Source organism: Scyliorhinus canicula, chromosome 1 (genome assembly GCF_902713615.1).
Source record: "Scyliorhinus canicula chromosome 1, sScyCan1.1, whole genome shotgun sequence".
Taxonomy (NCBI): Eukaryota; Metazoa; Chordata; class Chondrichthyes; order Carcharhiniformes; family Scyliorhinidae; genus Scyliorhinus; species Scyliorhinus canicula.
This window is the reverse complement of record NC_052146.1, coordinates 192,052,019-192,070,683: the sequence shown is the minus strand read 5'-3', so window position 1 is coordinate 192,070,683 and position 18,665 is coordinate 192,052,019. Positions and strand designations below refer to the sequence as shown.

At 44.6% G+C, this 18,665-nt stretch overlaps 1 protein-coding gene across 3 annotated transcripts in view; it reads right to left on the bottom strand.

Annotated features, from left to right (window-relative positions):
- usta (uronyl 2-sulfotransferase a) overlaps positions 1 to 18,665 on the bottom strand; it is a 109,892-nt gene that overhangs the window by 16,271 nt on the left and 74,956 nt on the right. Inside the window, exon 8 of one of the 3 annotated variants that reach the window (XM_038805274.1) lies at positions 15,273 to 17,456. The exons of the other annotated variants lie outside the window; for them this stretch is intronic. Within the exon in view, the coding sequence (XP_038661202.1) occupies positions 17,374 to 17,456 (83 nt within the window). The 3' untranslated portion in view covers positions 15,273 to 17,373. Of the gene's footprint in view, positions 1 to 15,272; positions 17,457 to 18,665 lie in introns of those variants that run through there. 3 annotated transcript variants of the gene reach the window in all.

The window sequence follows — 18,665 nt, the reverse complement described above, 5'->3', positions numbered from 1 at the left end:
TCTATTTTATTCCTAATCTAAACCTCATGACACGATAATCACGCTTACCCAAGTGCTTCCCCACAGACACTTGGCCCATCTCCTTTCCCAACCCCTGATCCAGCAATGTTTCCTTCCTATTTGGACAAAGTACCTTCTCTTGAACAGGTTTCAGAAATTCCTCTGCTCCCTATCCTTTACTCTAACGTTATCTCATTCAAGTCCTCCAATATCACCATTCTACAGTTCTTATGCATTTCAGTGGTTTCCCTGTAGATTTGCTGGTCTGTCTCTCACAATTTGGAGGTCTATAGAATACCCCTAGTTGTGCAATCATATCCTTTTTGCTTGACCATTCTAACCAAATGGATTCTGTGCTAGTGCCCCTCAATGACATCTTCTCTTTCCAACATTATGTCATTCCTACTCAGTACTGCTGCCCACCTCCCTTCCTTCCTTCCTTCTTTATCTTTTCTGGACACTTTGTATCTGTGAATATTAAGTGCACGGTCCTCACCATTTTAAGCCATGTTTCAGTGGTTACCACATCATATTCCCCACAAGGCTCAGTGCTTGTAGCTCACCAACCTTATTCACCACATTGTGTGCATTCACATACATGCATTCTAAAGCTGTCTTTGAATACCATGTTATTGTTCTTAGTCTGCCCGATCTAATATTTCACTGCTTCCTTTTCTACTATTATCCAACATACTCAATTTAAGCACCCTTTGCTCCTTTTATATCTAGGTGTCCAACACCCTACACTTTAGACTAGATCCTCCCCAATCACACTAGTTAACATCCCTGCAAGGACATTGGTCCCAGTCCTGTTGAGGTGCAATTTGTCCTTTTAAAAAAAATAGGTGCCCAATGTCCCAAAATTGGTCCCAATGCTCCAAGAATTGGAAGTTCTCTCTCCTGCACCATGCTTCGGGACATGCAGCCATCCTCCCTATTATCCTACTGATACTCCCACTAGTGCATTACTCCCTTTGAGGTCCTACTCCCTAACACTTAATAATAACTTTTATTGTCACAAGTATGAAGTTACTGTGAAAAGCCCCCTAGTTGCCACATTCCGGTGTCTGTTCAGATAAACTGGTACGGGAATTGAACCCGCACTGCTGGCCTGGTTCTGCATCACAAACCAGCTGTCTAGCCCACTGAGCTAAACCATCCCTAATTGGAGGTCTGATCATAGAATCTCAATATTTGCCTTTTGGATGCTGTTGGTACCAATATATACCACAATATCGGAGTCTCACTGTAGAATATTCTGCACCCTCGCCATGAAACCCTTTATCTGGCACCAGAGAGGCAAAACACCAGGTGGTGCTCATGATGGTGGTTACAGAAATGTTCGTCTAATCTTTTTTAAAAAATCTTTTTATTCTCCACATTTTCATCAATAAACAACTAAAGAAAAAATAAACAAAAACAAATACAGCAACAATCCCCCACACACAAACCAAACCCCGTTCAATATACAGACCAAAGCATCCACTCCTAAATTCCAGGTTACAAAATCTCCACAAATTAACAATCCGTAAACAGTGTAACCAAAAACAATAATACCGCCAACCGCCCCCCCCCCCCCCCCCCCCCCCCTAATGTTCAACAGCAAACAATTCTCGGAAGTGCATAATAAACAGCCCCCATGAATTGTGAAACCTTTCCTTCATCCCCTTCAGCTGAGACTTCACCTTCCCAAGGTTCAAAGAAATTCAAGTAGGTCCCCCCCCCCCCCCCCCCCCCACCCACCCACCAAACCGTGTCACAGGATGGAGAAGCTGACCTCCACCCGGATAGGACCCACCTCTGGGCAATCAGCGAGGTGAAGGCTAACATCTGCCCCCGCTCGCCGCCCGACCCCCCGAAAAAGGCTTCAAAGGGCCCCGGTTCCAAGTTCACGAGCACTAGCCCCAAGGTGACCCTGAAAAACCACCCCTAACAAACCCCTCATATTCCAAGTAACTATCCTAACCGGGGGGTGTCTCACCCCCACCCCCCTCCCCTCCTATCCACCAACTTCATAACTCCAGGCCCTGCCCACCGGGCTTGGCCCGCCCCGTCGATTGTTACCATCGAACTCCCCCCGCCCCTCCCAGAATCCTCCCATCCACTTACTCTCAAAAACACCTCACCCAGTATCGGTCCCCTCCCCCAACCTTTCAGACCTCCTAGGCCCATTGAAACCTGTTCTACCAAGCTTTGATGCCCGCAGCCCCTCCCCCCACCACAATCCCATTCACCAGCCAGCTTGAGCTAGCCAATGTGAAGGCCCCTGTCCAGACCTCACTCCCCTCCAATCCCTTCCCTCCTGCCCGGTCCCAGGAAAACAAAGAAATCCTCTTCAACACACAACCCCAGTGTAAACACTCAAACCCCAAAGAACCATCATTGCAAAAGAAAATCCTAACTCTTACTTGTCCAAATAGGAACCGTCAACTCATTTAGCACACATAACAACATGCAGTGAAAAATAGAGCTACATACACTCCTCCACTCCCCTACCCTCAGTCCAAGACCAATCCTCAGTCCCATTTCTCACTTCTGTCCCAGTCCTTCTGCTTCCACCGTCTCGAAATAAGCCTTTGGAGTTTAGGTCACCTTCAACTTAGCTGGGTACACTATGCCGAACCACACCCTGCTGTTATACAGTGCCATCTTCACTCGGCCGAAGGCCGCCCTCCTCCTCGCCAACTCCGCAGAAAAGTCCTGGTATATTTGTATACCAGCTCCAGCCCACTGCACCTGACAATCCTGATTCTTTTGCTGCCAGTCTGGGCTCAATATAATTTGAGACGGATTTGCAGGTATCAATTATTGTTTATTTTAACCAGCTAGCTGGGTGACTCACTCTAATGGGAGAGCAGGACACAACCAAGTCTCCTGGATCTTCAACAGCCAGAGTGCAGACAAACCATCTCATTTCATATACATTCAAGTTGCATCAAGTTTCACATACTTACGACCAAATAAGGCAACGGTGCAAATGCAAAGCTCCCATAGGCTTTCCCCACATTCCTTAACCTGGCCTGAGGTCCCTTTTCCCAGTATCCCTGGCAACAAAGAATGGTCCTAGTGACTGCCCATCCCCCTCTTCCTGCCTTGAATGCCAGTTGATGTTTAAAAGTCCACTAACCTAACTCCTTATTCTATTGCAGTACAATTTTACTCCTAACTTGGCCTAACTACCCATTATGCCTTTCTGTTCATTTCCTCATTCCCTCCTTTTATCATTTCACCTATTGGTCCAATCCCTAGCTGTGCTCAGGATTCCCCTCTTGCAGAATTCTGCTGAGACTGCCCGCACGCAGAGGGGCAGGGGACTGTGGTAGGGACTAGAGTCCCGATACCGATTTGCCGGGGAAATGGAGGTGACAAAACATTGGTCGCTGTGCCATTAAAGAAGTAGCATCCTTGTTCTGTGTACAGGCTAGCATCACAATCAGTATATTGGTTGAGCAGGAATCCCCCAGTAGCCCAGTTTATCCAGCTATGGAATGCCCATTCGGCCTTCCTAGCAATGCGCAAAGCCCTAGTCCCCACAGTGATATGAGAGATTCGCCCAGCCACAAAGCTGAAGGCCTGCCTTCAGCGGGACACAAGTGGCGTTGTAACAGACGCATTGACCTGATGTCAGGGTTATGCGACACTTCTGATCAGTACAAGTGGAGAACAGACATATTATATTCATTTCCATCTCTGCCAGCAAACAGCCGTACCCCTCACTGCTGAAACAATTCTCGTATGACCTGGAATCTCTATTGGGAGTGAAGTGGCTAGGTATATACGCCCTCCACCGTTGAAGCTTATCATACTGTGAATGGGAGTTATCCCGAGGAAGGGGAAGGCAAATAGCTGGTGGGGCCGAACCCGGATCGTAAGGAAGAGTAACTTGCTCGGGCGGTGGCTCGGAACTCTGACAGTGAACCACCGTTTTGGGGAGTTACCCAAAGCGGTGAGACGGAAAATAACCTAGACACCGATGCGGGGTTCGGGTAGCAGACAACCCGTCCCTGGCCATACATGCGGTGGTAGATTTGGTAGAAGAGATTCATGCTGCCCAGGTTTCCCTCATTCTGGGTCCTAAGTGAAGTAAGTATACCTCCTGATAACCTGCATTCTCGTTGTACCTCCCTTCTTACTTGTTCCGTCCTCTTGCTATTTCTCCTCTCTCCCCTACAACCTTTTCCTACCTCCTCCACACGGTCTGATTTTACCTTTATGGCACCAGTCTTTACGGGCATCATGGTAGCATTGTGGATAGCATAATTGCTTCACAGTTCCAGGGTCCCAGGTTCGATTCCGGCTTGGGTCACTGTCTGTGCGGAGTCTGCACATCCTCCCCGTGTATGCGTGGGTTTCCTCTGGGTCTCCGGTTTCCTCCCACAGTCCAAAGAGGTGCAGGTTAGGTGGATTGGCCATGCTAAATTGCCCGTAGTGTCCTAAAAAGTAAGGTTGGGGGGGGGGGGGGGTTGTTGGGTTACGGGTATAGGGTGGATACGTGGGTTTGAGTAGGGTGATCATGGCTCGGCACAACATCGAGGGCCGAAGGGCCTGTTCTGTGCTGTACTGTTCTATGTTCTATGTTCTATAACTACCAGGCTGCACTGATGTTTCATTTTTCAAGCGAGCTATGTAATGGGGACGGTGACGGGTGAGCCACTCGAACCTGGCTATGGAGTTCCTTGAGGGCTTTAGTGTGGGCTATAAGATAGTTAGTCCTTTCTTCAGTCATATGGTGAAACTGGACCAGTCTGGGAACAGGCAGGTTCCAGGGTGTTCTAATGGGCCTGCCATAAAAGATCTCGGCAGGAGAGAGCTGGGCCGATCCCGCAGGTGTGACCCGCAGCTGGAAGAGGGCAACGGGGAGCAACTTAAACTATGTTAACCCCCTGTCCACTCGTAATTTGGCCAAGTTGGTTTTGAGGGTCTGATTGTGTCTCTCAACCAAGCCGGCCGTCTGTGACCAGTACGCAGTGGAACTGCTGGCGTATGCTCAACGGGGAGCAGAACTCCTTGTTAATCTGTCCAATAAAATGGGGCCCATTATCAGAACTTAACTGAGCTGGTATTCCGTACATAAACACCTCATCACATTTTTACAGCCTCTGGCTCTCCTTCCAGCTTCCTTCTGGTGTGATGGTCACCAGTAACGGGATGTCACCTTGGTGAGTGGTGGTGGGCCAAGTCTATCGGCATCATCCGAGCCATAGCCAGCTTACAACACATATTAAGGCATCCAATGATTATACAGTATACAATTATAATAACAAGTATTATCAATCCATGCATCAGGTAAAACCCCATGACTGAGCTATGAGAGCTAACTCTGAGCTGAATCCTGCTGTAGGGTTTATATCCCTCTTATAGTTGTACTGACTAGCAACTATCCCTCATCCTTGTCATTCGTATGTACATGTCATAATTTGTAAACTGTGCACGGAAATCAATGGTAAATACATCCATCTCGCAGACCAGTGTCGATAGACCCTTTGTGTTGTGCTTTCTGCAAGTCCAATCACCGTGAACCATAGCTATCGCCGCTCAGGAAGGTAACACAATAGCTATGTCCGTGTGTCCCACTACCTCCAAGGCATCCGACTACCTTGGGGTAGCAGCACCGTAAAAGCTTCCTCATGTCCCTTAGAAACAGCACACAACTCAATCCATCAGCGACCAAAAGGTCTTTTATCCCTCACTGGGGGTTTTTTTTTTAATGTAGGAAATGCTTTCCGTTTCTCATGGGAATGGTAAATTATGATATCATGTATTATCCACTGATTATCTTGCTTTATCAATTGCAGGAGCTTCAACCGATCCTGTTTCTATTCCTGACTTCCTTACACTAACGCGAACATTGTACTGAACCATGTAGCCTGCCAGCCCTGGCTTACTTGAGACAATAGCTCAGTTTTCTTCAAACCCCTTTTGTCCGTTACCATTTTCCTTACAGCATGAAGTGTATACTTGCCATTATTCGTTTTTTTAAATAACACCACTCGCACATTTAATAGTTAACTTTTTGGGGTTACAACCCAATTGAATCCGTACATAACAGTCCCTAACACCTTACAGGACATTTCGTCTGTAATAACTGTCATACTCTCCAATGCTATATCGGTTGCTGCATTGGTTACAAATTTCCCCTCGTGGCAGCAAGCTGCCAAGATTCTTAAACTATTGTCATTTAAAATACGGGGGTTCCTCGTCAGTCGTTGCTGTCTGCCGAGACCCTTAATAACTCCACCGCGTAATACGCCCCTCCTGGAGACCACAGATCACCCATCAGCTAACGTCCAGTTAGAGATGTCTGACCGGAGGTTTCACTATTCAGTAATAATTTGATATTTTGATTTGTTGCTAACCCGTAAGGTTTTTCTTCCGGGCTCTATCATGTAATTCCCTCAAATATGTAGCCAATTGTACCATTAGTTTTCCCCCATACTGTCTGAAACATTCTTCTCCGGAGTGTTGTTCAGGTTCGTCATCTGTATTATTGTTGCTTCATCTGAAACCCAAATGAACAGGTCAAAGGCAGAGAGGGCCCTATTTCTTGATTTGTATCTTCCTATCCTTGCTTGGATATTCCAGAAGTACCTTCTCCAGGACTTCCGGATTTCCATTGCCACCATTCCTCTTTTTCTAATTCAGTGATTCAATCAGGTCGAAACTTCCGCTGATACATTTCGGATATTGCTACTGCATCTACTTCAATGTTTTAAATTCTGATTGTGACAGGAGTTTTTGAAAGCTAAGTTCCGAACATGACATTTTCACTGTATCACCTGTCCTATCGATGCTGCTAACAGGTTTCAATTCACTGGCATCCTGACACCCACACCCAAACATTCCTTTTTCCCTTGTCCGAGCGGTTGGGGGATATGATCTATCCTGTGGCACGGCATAATTGCAGTGATACAGTCTCTAAGCACTGTTAGGCTAATTTTACGTCCCCAGGTCATCACAAACCAATCACCAGTATTGCTTTGAGCCGAAGCATTTCCCCATTTCTATTGTTCTAAATGCAATATCAAATTGTCTGACTACGCTGTATCTGTCATTCTCCTAGGCTTCATATGATTACTCCTTGACCAAACTACTGGGCTACAGGACGTGCCACACCTTTGACATGATGTTTCATTATGTTCACAATGAATCATTTTAAACTGGGGACCAATTCTCTAATGCAACTTCCCCTGTGCTTCTATCAGCTGTGATTAAAAGTACAAATTACTTTTGCTGCTCCGAGGAAAAAGAGGGCCTGCATACTCTCATGACCATTCTTCCCTCAGTGTCTCAAATACCCCAAAGTTCTCATGATTTGCTGAACCCCGTTTCGTGAAACAGACGCTGTGATTCTAATAACTTTCTCTCTCATCCCAACACTGGCCTCCCTTTGACACTGAATACCCTAAATAGTCAACTTCGCTCCTGCCAATCTGGCATTTCTTTAACCCTATTTTAAATCCTACTTCACTAAGTATTTTAATAATTTTGGTCACTCTTTCAACATGTGTCCCCCTGATCATCATCTCTAATTAACACATCATCAATATATACTAAAGCCAAATCATGTTTAATCAGCTCCCTTACTATTGCCTGAAAGTGGTTCGGGGAATTAACATATCCTTGTGGCAATTTACAGTATACGTAATGTTTAGTGCCAAAGGTATTACTAATGTTGCTTTCCTTATCTCCTCTAGTTATCAATTGGTGTTTATATCTTAATTTTTTCTTTTTTTTTGCATCTATTTTTATTAATCTTTCCCTGCCATCGGATTCTCATTTCCTGATACTGCAAGTAATACTCCTAATCTAAGCTCCGGTCCCATATCTTTATTCCTTAAAGCTCCATCTGCAATGTAGTCCAAAAAAAATAAAAAATCCACGATCAGGAGATTTGATGTGTAGTGAGTTTCCAGAGAAAATACTGAAATCTCTACAAATTTGGAATACACCGAACAAAATTTTTAATTGTAGGTGCATCATGGCTACCTCTAACAAAGGAGCACATGGCGCACACCAAATGCCTAGTCTTCACTAACAAAGAATGCCTTTGTTCTCTTATTTTTTAATTAATTTTTTGGCAGCCAAGACTATGCCGATTTGAAACTAATCATTTACAAATCCCAATTTATACATTTTGATTTTTCTTTTTGTTTACTTCCTGAGAATTATGTTCTAATTAACTCCCACAATGTTAATCGTTATTACTGATTTTCTAAAGAACTTTCAAATACTTACCCCGTTTTAAATCTCACTTTAACGGCCGAGTATACCTCCTAATTGATGTGCAACTTCGTTTTGCAAAACACAACATTTTAAAAACTAGGAATACCAGAGGATGTTCACAAATTCTTATTAAACGGACTCATTCATTCGTTGGAGATCTCCATTCAAACAAAAGGAATTCAAATCATTATACTTTCATTCATCTCAACCAACCGAACAATAAAAGTTTGAATTTTTCAAAGAAACCAGAATAGAATTTTAGAAAATCCTGAGAGTTCTCCGATACGGTTCTAAACTTCCCAAGTCTCTGGTTCCCCCTGGTGGCCATTCATCTCCCAATTCTTTGTTTCACTCAAAAAAAACATATCTCCCAACAATAAATTTTAACTTAGCCAATTCTAATTGTACGGAATTGAATTGTCTCCAGAACATTCCATCAGCGGTCTTTACTGAATTGTCTCTGTGACATTCCATCAATCCGTTAAAGACCTTAACCGAATTAAAGTGTAATTTAATATAACCAATTTTAATTTTCAGCTCACATGCAACTGACTGACGAGGCAACATTCCAACAGTCACCAGCTGAATTGTTACTCCATATTCATTCAATCATGTTCAACCCCTCAGTCGTACCAGCATCGACTGAAATTAATTCTTCTAATCCGCCAGACTGACCTTTGATTTCGTCGAGACGATCTTACCTGATCAAATGCGAGTGATTAGGCTGTAATCAGAATACGAGAGAGAGGAAAATCAACATGGCAATTTTCCAGCTACTCATTTTGTGGGCCCATTTCCTCTTTCCCCTTCCTAGAGATCAGTCCAATTCTGATTTCGCAGATGAGAGGTGATCGTCTGGAGAAATCCCGGGTTTCGGCACCAAATGACAATCCTGATTCTTTTGCTGCCAGTCTGGGCTCAATAAAATTTGAGACGGATTTGCGGGTATCAATTATTGTTTATTTTAACCAGCTAGCTGGGTGACTCACTCTGTTGGGAGAGCAGGACACAACCAAGTCTCCTGGATCTTCAACAGCCAGAGTGCAGACAAAGGGAAAAAACCATCTCATTTCATATACATTCAAGTTGCATCAAGTTTCACATACTTACGACCAAATAAGGCAATGGTGCAAATGCAAAGCTCTCATAGGCTTTCCCCACATTCCTTAACCTGGCCTGAGGCCCCTTTTCCCAGTATCCCTGGCACAAAGAAATGGTCCTAGTGACTGCCCATCCCCCTCTTCCTGCCTTGAATCCCAGTTGATGTTTAAAAGCCCACTAATCTAACTCCTTATTCTACTGCAGTAAAATATTACTCCTAACTTGGCCTAACAACCCATTATGCTTTTCTGTTCATTTCCTCACACCTCCCGCTTCTACTTTGCCCAATGCAGGACCTTCTCCTTCACGCAGTACCTACGGAAACGAATAATCATTGTTCTTGGCGGCTCATTCGCCTTTGGTTTTGGCCTCCACGCCCTATGAACCCGATCCAGTTCGTACCAAGAGGGATCTTCCCCCTCCCCCAACATCTTGGCAAACGACTCCGTCGGCCTCGGACCCTCCACCCCTTCGGGCAGGCCCACGATCCTCAGATTTTGCCGCCTTGATCTGTTTTCCAGGTCCTCCACTTGGCTCGCAGACCTTTGTTGGGCTCCATCACCCTCTGCAGCTCCTCACCCATTGAGGTGAGTTAATCACTGTGTTGCGACAAGGCCTCTTCCACTCCCTTCAGTATCTCACCCTGATCTTGCAATTTTGCCGATGCCCTCGACACTGCTGCCTTCACCGGGGCAATCACCTCCTTCAATACTGCCATCATCTCCTTCCTCAAATCTCTTTTGGGTTTTGGACATCTTTCTTCCTTATATCTTCTGTTGCTCGTTTTGATCCCAACAGCACCACCAATACTGTTGCTAATATTAATGATAATGTTATTGAACCACAAGTCTTCCCTTATATCGATCAAATGACCACATAACCAGTTAGTTCGTTCAAAAGATGGTTTATTTACATACACAAGAGTTACCTCGACATGCAAACACAATATCTACTACGAGTTAAACTACACCTATCAGCTACAATAACCTAAACTTAACTTCAGGGCGACCGGCACTGTGCAAATGGATAAGGCCTTTATCTGGATTTCACTTGGGTGGCTCAAAGAAAGTGGCTCTGTCTCTGCTGGGCTCATCGGTCAGGTAGCGATCGTTGGTCTTGAACTTGGCCGGCTGTTCCTGCTACAATTGGGTGGCACAGGCCGGATCCAAGAGACAGAACACGTGGCTGTGCTCTCTTTTATCCCTCTGGGATTTTGCGCTCTTTGGGGCGGTCCTTAACCATGGACCCAATAGTTCGACAGGGCTCTGATCACTGTCTTCGATTTCGGCCAATAAAGGGACGAGTGCTTTGGTAGCTGGGAGGGTTCTTAGCGGTCATTGACCTTGGCAGTTGGGTTTTCTGAGTAAAGGGAGTGGTGCCGATCAGTCTGTGGCTGTACCGGTTGCTTGATTGGAGTTCTATCGACCTGGGCAAATGGGCCATTAAAATGCAAACGAGCGGGGGATTTTGATCAGATCTAGTTACCTATGTTTCAAATACACATAGGCTCTGTATCTGTCTGAGTTCTGGGTTGGCCATAATTCCCATGGTCCTTTGCAGGTGGCCATCTTAGATGGCTACACTTCCTGCAGTTATTTAACCAGAAATTGCCCCTGGGACCTGGCATTAAATTCTAAAAAATCAAGTCTCGAGCAGGAGCCATCCAATGTGCGACTTCCTCCTACATGCTGCCACCGGAAGTCCCCTGTCTAACCTCCTAACTACTGAATCTCTGTTAATGATCATATTTCTACCTAATGCTGTTCCCCTGTGCAGTCCCATGATTATCAATGCTATGGTCTGGACTGCATTTCAAGTTTTTCGTCACTCCCAGCAGTCGCCAGTGCTGGGTACTGGTTGAGAGTGACACCCACCCCGAAGACTCTGTAGTTCCTGCCTCTTCCAGAATAAGAGAAGCAAGAAATAAAAATCTCTACAAAAGAGAAAAATTATTTTATTAAAGTTATGAGAATCGATAGAAGCAGCCAGTTCTAAACTTGATTTTTTTTAAATAGTTTTGGATACTTTAAAGGCTTCATTGTTTACAGAGCTTCAGTTGGTCTCGCTACAGGTAGGCAAAAGCAGCACTCCTCCAATCTTATAGTATATGAAGAAAAATTAAGCTAGGTTTGTTTACATTCATTACAATACTTATATGAAGTTGCAATGCTTTTGCAATGTTGTTCTCTGGTTAAAAGGCCTACTGAGAAATTATGCTCAACTTTAATGCGAGACTGTTCCGGCTGTCTGAATCTAAAGAAAAAACAACTTGCATTTAACTTGCACCTTTCATGACCTCAGGATGACCCTAAAACGCTTTATAGTCAATGAAGTACTCTGAAATGTAGGCACTGTTATAATATAGACATAGAACAGTACAACACAGAATAGGCCCTTCGGCCCTCGATGTTCTGCCGAGCATTGCCCGAGACCAAGATCAAGCTATCCCACTCCCCGTCATTCTGGTGTGCTCCATGTGCCTATCCAATAACCGCTTGAACGTTCCTAAAGTGTCCGACTCCACTATCACATAGGCAGTCCATTCCACATCCTAACCATAGGAAACATAGGAGCTAATTTACCTACACAGCATGCTCCCACAAACAGCAATGTACTAATTACCAGATTGTTTGTTTTATTCTAATTGATTGAGGGGTAAATTGACCAGGACACCAAAGATATCTCCCTGCTCCTCTTCAAAATAGTGCCACAGAATGTTTTACATCCATCTGAGAGAATAGTCAGGGGGTAGGATTCTCCAATATGTCCCCACTCCAGCGTAAAAACGCACCGAATCAGCTCTGGGCTTTCCTGAAGAAAGTCCAGAGTGACTCTCCTACCTGCAGAGGGCTAGCCGACCCTAGATTAGTCCTCGTAGCTTCGGCTGCCGATACGGGGCCCTGCACGTCCGGTTGGGGTCGGCGCATGCGCACGACAGCGGCCTGCGTCAGCCACCCTGCGTGACATGGTGGACCCATACCGCGGACCGGTACCAAAACAAAATCCCCCCCCCCCCCCGAGATCGCGCGTGCGATCCACACCAGGGTGGCCGCAGACTGAGTCCACAGCCACCACACCGAGTTCCTGACGGGTGGGACCATGAGAGACCCACGTTTTCGGGAACTCGGCCAATTTACATCGGAGAATCGCTGTAAATGACCCCCGACTCGCGTAGACCGCCCGCGCGTGATGATTCACGGGAGCGGCATTGAGACAGATTTTGGAGTCAACGGCCATTCTCCGCCCCCATGCCAATCGCCGTTTCGGTGCGGAGAATCCCGCCCAGGGTCTCAGTTTAATGTCTCATCCATAAGACTGACAGTGCAGCACTCTCAGAACCTCATTAGACTGTCAGCCTATATTTTTGTGCTCAAGTATCTGGAGTGATACAGAAGCTCTCAACCTTCTGACTCAGAGGCGGAAGTGGTACCAACTGACTGACACCAAGGCAGATTTTCTAGTCTTCCAGTCTCTGATCCTGTGCCACTGAAAGATCTCCCTTTAAATTACAAGCCAGAATAGGTTTACTGACATGAATTGAATTCCTGTTAAAGCTCCAGCTGATTCCATATCCAGTTAGGTTCTGTCAAATTTCTGTTCCACTATCCAGTGGGCGAGGTGGGTTTTCTAGCCTTTAAACCTTGTTTGAGGAATGTGAATTCTGGACTCATGTTCTTTAGCCATGGCTCCGGCATCCAAATTAAACAGTGAGTTTGGCTGAATCTTATCTTTACCTGTATTATGTTCCACAATGTTATTTTCCAACACAGAAGAGTTTATTCATAACATAGTTCCCAAAGGTCTAGTCACTCTTCTGTGAACCCTTCCTAATAAGTCTCAGATTTGTGGCACATATTTCTCTTAATCTCTGTGTAAAACTCCTGTTAGTAAGCCTTTGCTTCAGAGAAGAGCACTGCAAATTTATACATACAATACCTAGTACAGTATTGCAGTTTTCCTGAAGGCTCAAACAGAAACTCACTGTTTTAAAATTTATGGTACATGTCACAAGCACTCATGTTGTCTCGGATTTCAAAAGATGGAAAATGAAACATTCTATGTGGCATTCACTATAAACTACAAAAGCGAGTTATTAAAATAACAGGTAAATGGTGGCACGAGATAATATAGAGCTTGCACTCTTCAACAGAGCGGTTAACTCATTTTCTCCTCAGGCACAGACACAAACTAGTTGATACTTCCAAACCCAAACTGGTGTCTATACAGTAAGTTTTATACATGGGCATTTGCAATGGCACAAGAACAATTTCAAATGAGCTCAGATACATTAATTTTCAATTCCTCTCTGGCCACTGGAGAGGTGCCGAAGGACTGCCAATGTGGTCTCTGGCCACTGGAGAGGTGCCAAAGGACAGCCAATGTGGTACCATTATTCCAAGAAGGAAGTAAGGGATAAACCAGGAAATTACAGGTCCGTCAGTCTATTTTCATTGGTGGGGAAACTACTGGAAACAATTCTGAGAGACAGAATTAATCTGTATTTGGAGAGACAGGGATTAATCAAGAACAATCAGCATGGTTTTATTAAGGGGAGGTCATGCCTGACCAACTTGATTGAGTTTTTCGAAGAGGTGACCAGGTGTGTAGATGAGGGCAATGCATTTGACGTAATCTACTTGGATTTCAGAAAGGCTTTTGATAAGGTCCCACATGGGTGACTGTTAGCGAAGGTAAGAACTCATGGGATCCAAGGAAATTTGGCAAATTGGATCCAGAATTGGCTGAGTGGCAACAGCAGCCTGGACGAGGAGTGTTTTCCTGATTGGAAACCTGTATCCACTGGGATCCTACAGGGATCAGTGTTGGGGACCTTGCTGTTTGTGGTTTATACAAGTGATTTAGACTTGAATGTAGGAGGGTTGATCAGTAAGTTCACAGATGATACAAAATATGGTGGGGTAGTAAATAGTGAGGAGGATAGTCTTAGATTACAGGAGGGTATAGTCAGGTTGGTCAGATGGGCTGATCAGCGGCAAATTGAATTTAAACTGGATAAGTGTGAGGTGATGCACTTGAGCAGGACAAACAAGGCAAGGGAATACATGATGAATGGCAGGACCCTGGGAAGCACCGAGGATCAGAGGGACCTTGGTGTGCACGTACAACAGTCCCTTAAAGGCGCAGGGCAGGTGGGTAAAGTCGTTAAGAAGGCATATGCCTTATTAGCCGAGGCATAGAGTTTAAGAGCAGGGAATTATGCTGGAACTGTATAAAATGCTGGTTAGGCCACAGCCAGAGTATTGTGTGCAGTTCTGGAATCCATATTATAGGAAGGATGTGATAGCATTGGACAGGGTGCAGAGGAGATTTACCAGTATGTTACCTCGGCTGGAGAGTCTTAGTCATGAAGAGAGATTGGATAGACTGGGATTGTTTTCCTTGGGGCAGAGGAGACTGAGGGGGAAACATGATTGAGATGTATAAAATTATCAGGGGCATAGATAGAGTATACAGGAAGAAACGTTTCCCCTTGGTGGAAGGATCAAAGACCAGGGGGCATAGATTCAAGATAAGGGCAGGTTTAAATGGGATGTGAAGAAAAACCTTTTCACCCAGAGGGTGGTGGGAGTCTGGAACTCACTGGCTTAAAAGGTGGTGGAGGTGGAGACCATCATAACATTTAAGAAGTATTTAGATGTGCACTTGTGATGCCAAAGCATATGGCAATGGGCCAAGTGCTAGAAAATGGGATAGAATAGTTAGGTGGTTGTTTTTGACTGGCGCAGACACAATAGACCGAAGTGCCTTTTCTGTGCTGTAGGCCCCTATAACTCTAGGAGATAATTTGTGAACAGAAACCCCTCCACCTGGGATATGACTCACCTAAAGAAAGTGTGATATTATATGTAAGGCTAGTAAAATGATATAGATACAGTAACACATTTATACAGCCCTGCTAATATGTAATTATTCATATCAAACACACAGAATATAAAAGATGCATTTATTTGAACATGGCTTCTTTTACAACCTCATTGAGCAACGAGGGTGGAAGTTCAAGAAATTCATCAGTTTTCGTTTTTAGTTCTGCTTTCAAGCAACTGTTCTGATGCGTCAGTAATTCTTCCTCCTGTTCCAGGCATTTTAAATGGTGCTTATTCTAAACTTTTGATGCTTGAACTTCATAAAGTTTTAATTGAAGATTTTTCTTTGTTGAATGTGCACCTGTAAGATCATCATTTAAGCATTTTAAGTCCTCTTTCTGGAAGTGGCATTCCAGCCTATCAGTTCTGTTTTTTCCTTTACAAACTCATCTGTCGCACACGAAAGTTGGTTCTTTACGCTGATCAGGGTTTTTTTGCAGAGCATTATTCCTCTGTGCTAACTTTCAAGCTCACATTCTGTAATTGCACTCCTGCAACTCTTCACTCTTTCGTGTGGGACGTTCTACTTGCTCTTGCCGTTCTAGATTCTTAATTTTCATCTGTTAATATAGCTCTTTGGAAACGTAATGTTTTCCCAAGTTTTCTTCCAAATGTTCAATCATTTTCTTCAGCTGACATCTCTTTCTTGCATCTCTTGGCTTCCTTCTGGAATATAGAACATTCCAGAGTTTTTTCTGCTAGAATCTTCATCAGTTCCTTCAGAGTGACATTAAATTCATTATACTTTACTTTGTAATTTTCCAGAAGAACAAACTTTGATCTGAGGGATCCTGTAGTGTATGAAGGTCCTTTAGTAGGTTTTCCTTTTTACTGTTAAGTGCAATTACTTCGTCTTGAGTTTTATTGGAATTTAACAGAGTCTCATTGATTTTATTCTGTATCCCTGCATTCTGCTGTTCAAGGCAGTTTTTATTTCTTCATTCTGCTGAAAGATCATGCACTGTTTTTGAATTTGATCTTGAAGGATAGTCAGATGTTCTTTCAATGGTTTACTTTCCTGTTCAGACCTTGCTTTCTCACTCTGTGCTTCAGTGCATTGCTTTGTTACTACTGATGGCTCCAACAGTGTTTTCAGGAATAGTATTCAACTTTTAAACTCATGTTTTCCCAGGGGCTCGTACTGGTTCCTCAAAGATTCTTTCAAGGTCACAACATTTTAAAGCATTTTCTGCCTGCTGTAATTTCTGATTGAGCTTTCCCAACGCTCGCTTTGATTTTCTAATAATTGAGTTCAGAGTTGTTATTTCCTGCAGGTACCTTTGTGAACAAATTTATTTGTTCAGATCTTGAGCAGTTTGGTTCAGTGAAGACTTCAGTTTATCATGCAGGGGCTGGTTTAGCTCACTGAGCTATCGGTGGCTTTTAAAGCAGACCCAGCAAGCCAGCAGCACGGTTCGATTCCCGTACCAGCCTCCCCGGACAGGCGCCGGAATGTGGCGACTAGGGGCTTTTCACAGTAACTTAATTGAAGCCTACTTGTGACAATAAGCGATTTTCATTTCATTTTCAAAGGTATATACCCAGCTTGAATTCTATGTTTCAAATCTTCCAATTCAGCTTTGATGCAAACATTTTCCAACCTTATTTAATGTTCCTTTTGCATGATGTGTGTATTTTGGGCTTCATCAAATTGATTTCTTTCATTCAGTCAGTTGCTTGCTCCGCGCTGCCACCTACTGTTACAGTTTGGGTAATATGTCAGGCTTCCCAAATATATATTTTTGAAACATATGGAGAGTTATTTGCCTCTCTGGTGCCTGGTGCTCTTGTGCGGTTTGCTTGGATCATGTCCTTTTTTCCCTTTCATAGCTTTATAATCCCTCGTTTTAAACTCAGTGCACTCCACAATTTGAAGATTAAAATATTTATCAAAGGCTTTCACTATTTCATCAAAGCTGCTTGAAGATTCATCAATGCCTTGCATTAGGTTGACTTCTTCCTCACGTTCACCAAGCCAGTTCCAAAAGCTATTAACCTGACTTTTTCTGAGTTTCTTAGACCTTAGTGGTTTATAAACTTTTTCAGATCGAGCCCAGACTCCATATTTCTTTGACTCTTAGAACTATTTATACACATACAGTAAAGGGGACTGCCTCTATATTTACTGGTGCACAAGGCTGTGTCCAACATTCAACTGGTCCTCTCATATCACTGTAATCAGTCCCACATTAACACTAATATAAAATAAAAACAGAAAATGCTGCAAAAATGTAGGCCTGGCTGCATCTGTGGAGAGAGAAACAGAGTTAACATTTCAAGTCCATGACTTACGGTGGCGGCCATGGAGTGAGAGGTCACTTATTTGGTAGCTCCTGCTCAGGGTGGACCTTTCCCCCCAATTTATGGGGGATTTGACCGGTAAATTTGGAGACTGGTGAGGCAGAGAAGAGGAATCCTCCACCAGTTTATGGAGTCGTGGACCAGAAGTGGTCTGCAAAAAAGAGATTGTTGGGCAAAGAAGGGAGTGGAGTCAGCGGCACAGGAAAACATGGCGGAGGTTTGGGAGCTGGGACTGCCGGCCCAGTGGTCAACAGAGCAGCTGGTGAAATTCCTTCAGGAGAGTTTCGCCAAGCAAAGACAGGACTACCTGGACCCGATTAAGACGGGGATTGATTGGGTGGAGCAAAGGTTGGAAGCCCAGGGACTGGCGATCCAGAAGGTGGAAGAGAAGGTGGCTGAGCACGAGGACCAGCTAACCGCGATGGCAATGGAGATGGATCTGATGAGGGACCACCAGAAAAGGCTGCAGGAGAAGGTGGAGGATTTGGAGAACAGGTTGCGCAGGCAGAATTTGAGGATCATTGGCCTACCGGAGCATCGAGGGATCGGACACAGGGGCATACGTGGCGCATATGTAAGCTGCTTGGTGAAGGTGTGTTTGCTCGACCCCTGCAAGTGGACAGGGCTCATACAGCGCTTATGAGGAAGCCGTGGGTGAATGAACCTCCCAGAGTGATGAAGGTGCAAATGCACCAGTTCCTGGATAAAGAACAGATCTTGAGGTGGGCCAGGCAGGCGAGGAGCTGCAAATGGGAAGACAACGAGCTGTACATTTACCAGGACTTTGGTGCGGAACTGGCCAAAAGAAGAGCGAGCTTTAACAAGATTAAATCGTCCCTCTTCAAGAAGGGGGTTTCGATATCTGCAGATAAAGGATTTCGTACAAAGGCAGGTTGCGACCTTTCTGCTTCTACTGCCACAGGGGATACAGGACAAGGTTGTTTCTAAAATGGGGGTGGGGAGGGGAAGGTTTTGGATATCTTTAAAGAACTCATGGAGTGGGAGGAAATTCAGATAGGTGAGCTAAATCGTAAATGGGAGGATGAGCTGGGAGGGGAGGTGCGGGGGCGGTCTGTGGGAGGATGCTCAGAGCAGAGTCAACACGTCCTCATCATGTGTCAGGCTTAGTCTGATACAATTCAAGGTGGTTCACCG